The sequence below is a fragment of the Carlito syrichta genome, unplaced genomic scaffold (genome assembly GCF_000164805.1).
Source record: "Carlito syrichta isolate Samal-C Ts95f unplaced genomic scaffold, Tarsius_syrichta-2.0.1 Scaffold288106, whole genome shotgun sequence".
Taxonomy (NCBI): Eukaryota; Metazoa; Chordata; class Mammalia; order Primates; family Tarsiidae; genus Carlito; species Carlito syrichta.
The window spans coordinates 89,115-92,134 of NW_007232202.1; the positions used below are offsets into that span (position 1 = coordinate 89,115).

Genomic DNA, 3,020 nt, shown 5'->3' on the forward strand with positions numbered 1-3,020 from the left:
GGCAATCGGGAGACTGGCAGGCGGGGAAGGGGGCAGCCACAAGTCTCCTGGACACTAGTGGCAGCTGCCTGCTGGGCCGTGTGTGTCCAGATGTGGCCTCAAATAACCGGCACACAAGGTCGACATGGCGGTCAGATAGAGTGCAGAGCCACGGAGGCAGGCCCTTCTTGTTGGGGAGGATTTCCCAGAGGCGGCAGCGTTTGAGCTGTAATCCCAGGCCTGCTGTGTGTGTGGCTGTAGCCCAGCCTCCAGGGGCCCCAGTGGGGACAGGGCTCACGGCGCTCTCTTGGGCCTGGTCCACCCCAGGCTCACCGCCAGGCCCACCCTGGTGTGGGCAGACCCGGGCAGGACAGAGGGCTCAGCCCTCTCGCTTTCCAGCTGGGGGAATCAAAGCTGGAGAGGACAGCGGCTTGCCAAGGTCACCTGCCAGAGAGCGCCCGTGGGGAGAGGTCTCCTAGTGGTTGGCCGTGCCGCGCCTTCCTGCTGCCCCGGCAGGGAGCACGTGACTGATAAGAGTCCGCCCCTGCTGCCGGCCTCCCCACTCCCTGAGCTGTGCCCTGACCACCTGGTGCCCGTGGCCTCGGCACACGCTGCCCCTCCGCCCAGCCTCCCCTCTGCCTGCCTCCTCCAGGGAGCCTTCCACCCTGCGCCTCTGCAGACCCTCAGCGGCTGCCCACGGCCAGCTCCCCGCTCTGCTGCCTCTGAACGACCCGTGTCACTTCATCCTTCCTTTGTAGAAAACGGAAACGCCAGAAAGGCTTAAGGCAGAGACCGCAGTTGCCCATCTTTTCCCACTGCCCAGGGGCTAAGTAATGACGTCTTCTCTTCGTTTCTGCCAGGTGTCCCCGACGCATTTGGGGTCCCACTTGGTGTGCCGCCTGACTTTCTTTCCTTTTTTTGGACTACAAAATATAGCTTATTTGGAAACGAAATTAAAGAGAGAGAAAGAGGAGGGCACCTCCCCAAGGCAGGAGAGGGGGCCAAAGCCAGGGAGCGCGGCCGTGGCCCTAACTCCACGAACACGTGGCCGTCGCAGAGTCTGGTGAGACCGTGGCTGCCGTCTGACTTTCCAGGCCGGGTCCCCCCAGAACGTTCCCCCGGCGGGCGTGTCTGGCCTCATCTCACTGGCTGTGTGGTGTGGCCAGCTGGCCTCCCCCGTGGGTCCCCTCTGTGTCCCTTGTGGCCGTTCCCTGGGTGTCACGTGGCGATGTTCTCGTACACGCGCCTTCTTCATTTCCACATTTGCTCCTCGGAGGGAGAGGGCATCTGTCCTTCTCACGTCCCTGCAGTGAGAGCCAAGCTGCTTTCCAGAGTGCCCGGCTGGGGCTTGGCACGTCCCCGCTGCTCCCTCAGGAAACTGGCTGAACCAGTGAGTGATTGTGTGCGTGAGCGCCCACAGCCGGAGCTCCCCGGGGACGGAGAAGGCTGGCTCGTGCCGGGGGCGGCTGAGCGCAATCAAAGCCGTGGCGAACAGCGGTGAGCCGTGTGCCCAGAAGCGGTGCGGAGAGTAGATTTGAGGGTCCTCGCCCCAAGAAGAACGCAAATGTGCGAGGAGATGGGCCGTGGGCGGGGAAGCCCCTGCCTGGGGCTGTGTCCACCATGTGTCACACACCACAAGCCGGTGCGGTTTTATCCATCAACTGAAAAACAAATTTAAAAATATATCATTTTCTGTTGTAGTCAGAAGTACATGTATTGTATACAAACTCGAATATACATTTTGAAATAGCCGCTGGGCACAGGGGCTACACCTGTCATCCCCGCATCTGAGAGGCCAGGGCAGGGGCCGCCTGAGGCACGGAGTTCGAGTCCAGCCTGGGCAGCAGAGCGTGGCCGTGTTGCGACACAAGACGTGAGATCCAGGTGTGGTGGCGCCTGCGCCTGTCGTCCCAGCTCCTTGGGAGGCTGAAGCCAGAGGATCGCCTGAACCCAGGCGTTGGAGGCCGCAGCCTGGGAGGCAGGAGTGAGGCCTTACCTTGAGTGTGTGTCTGGGTGTGCGTCTGATGACAGCAGAAGGGCCGCTTCCTTTAGCGGCAACAAGCTCGCCCGTGTAGAGAACGAGAGTGTGCGGGGACGCGCGAGGTGGCCCTGGCCCGCTGCCGGGGGTGCTGTCCCTGGCTCCGCTTCCCCCCACCCCTCGGGCTGGCGCCGGGCGGGGGGGCCCGCCGTCCCACCCGAGCCTCCCCCCAGATCTTCCTGCACCTGCGCGCCTACACCGTCCCCCAGGAGCAACGCTACGTCATCCGCCTGCTCCTCATCGTGCCCATCTACGCCTTTGACTCCTGGCTCAGCCTCCTCCTCCTGGGAGGCCACCAGTACTACGTCTACTTCGACTCTGTGCGTGACTGCTATGAAGGTGCGTGCCGCTCGGGGCCTGAGACGGGCCCCCGCCGGGCCGGGCTGGGCTGGGAGTGCCAAGTGAGGGGCTACCAGGGCCTGCCCTCACGAGGACTCTCACGCCACCCCAGACCTCCCACTCTCCGGGCCCTGCTGGAGGTGCTGCCAGGCTTAGCGGAGCCAGCAGACCCGGGGTGGATGGCCCCAGACTTCCGGGGCCGGGCTGCAGCAGGCCTGCCCAGAGCCCGGACGGAGTGGGGGCTGACGGGGGCCCCTGGGCCACTCTCAGGCCACCCCTCGGCGCGGCCCTCCAGAGCCTCCGCTGGGGAGAGGGTGCCCTGGAGTTTGGCCTGGCCCGGCAGGAGCCGCTCCGCCCGTCGGGTCCTGGGGCCCCAGCCTCACGCCCGCCCCTCTGCCTGCCCGCAGCCTTTGTCATCTACAGCTTCCTGAGCCTCTGCTTCCAGTACCTGGGGGGCGAGAGTGCTATCATGGCTGAGATTCGGGGAAAGCCCATCAGGTAAGGCTCCCCCGGGCCCCCGCCTAGGCCAGCCCTGCAGGGCCCAGGCGAGTGCTGGGACGCGGCCCGAGCCCGCCTCAGGAGCTTCCCCCACTCAGGTCCAGCTGCGTCTATGGCACCTGCTGCCTCCGGGGCTCAGCCTACTCCATCGGGTTCCTGCGCTTCT

General features: G+C 65.0%; 1 protein-coding gene across 1 annotated transcript in view; it reads left to right on the top strand.

The window, feature by feature from the left end:
* TMEM184A (transmembrane protein 184A) overlaps positions 1 to 3,020 on the top strand; it is a 7,021-nt gene that overhangs the window by 785 nt on the left and 3,216 nt on the right. The window contains exons 2-4 of the mRNA XM_008053364.2: positions 2,191 to 2,356; positions 2,764 to 2,854; positions 2,953 to 3,019. Coding sequence (XP_008051555.1) covers positions 2,191 to 2,356; positions 2,764 to 2,854; positions 2,953 to 3,019 — 324 coding nt within the window. The remainder of the gene's footprint in view (positions 1 to 2,190; positions 2,357 to 2,763; positions 2,855 to 2,952; position 3,020) is intronic.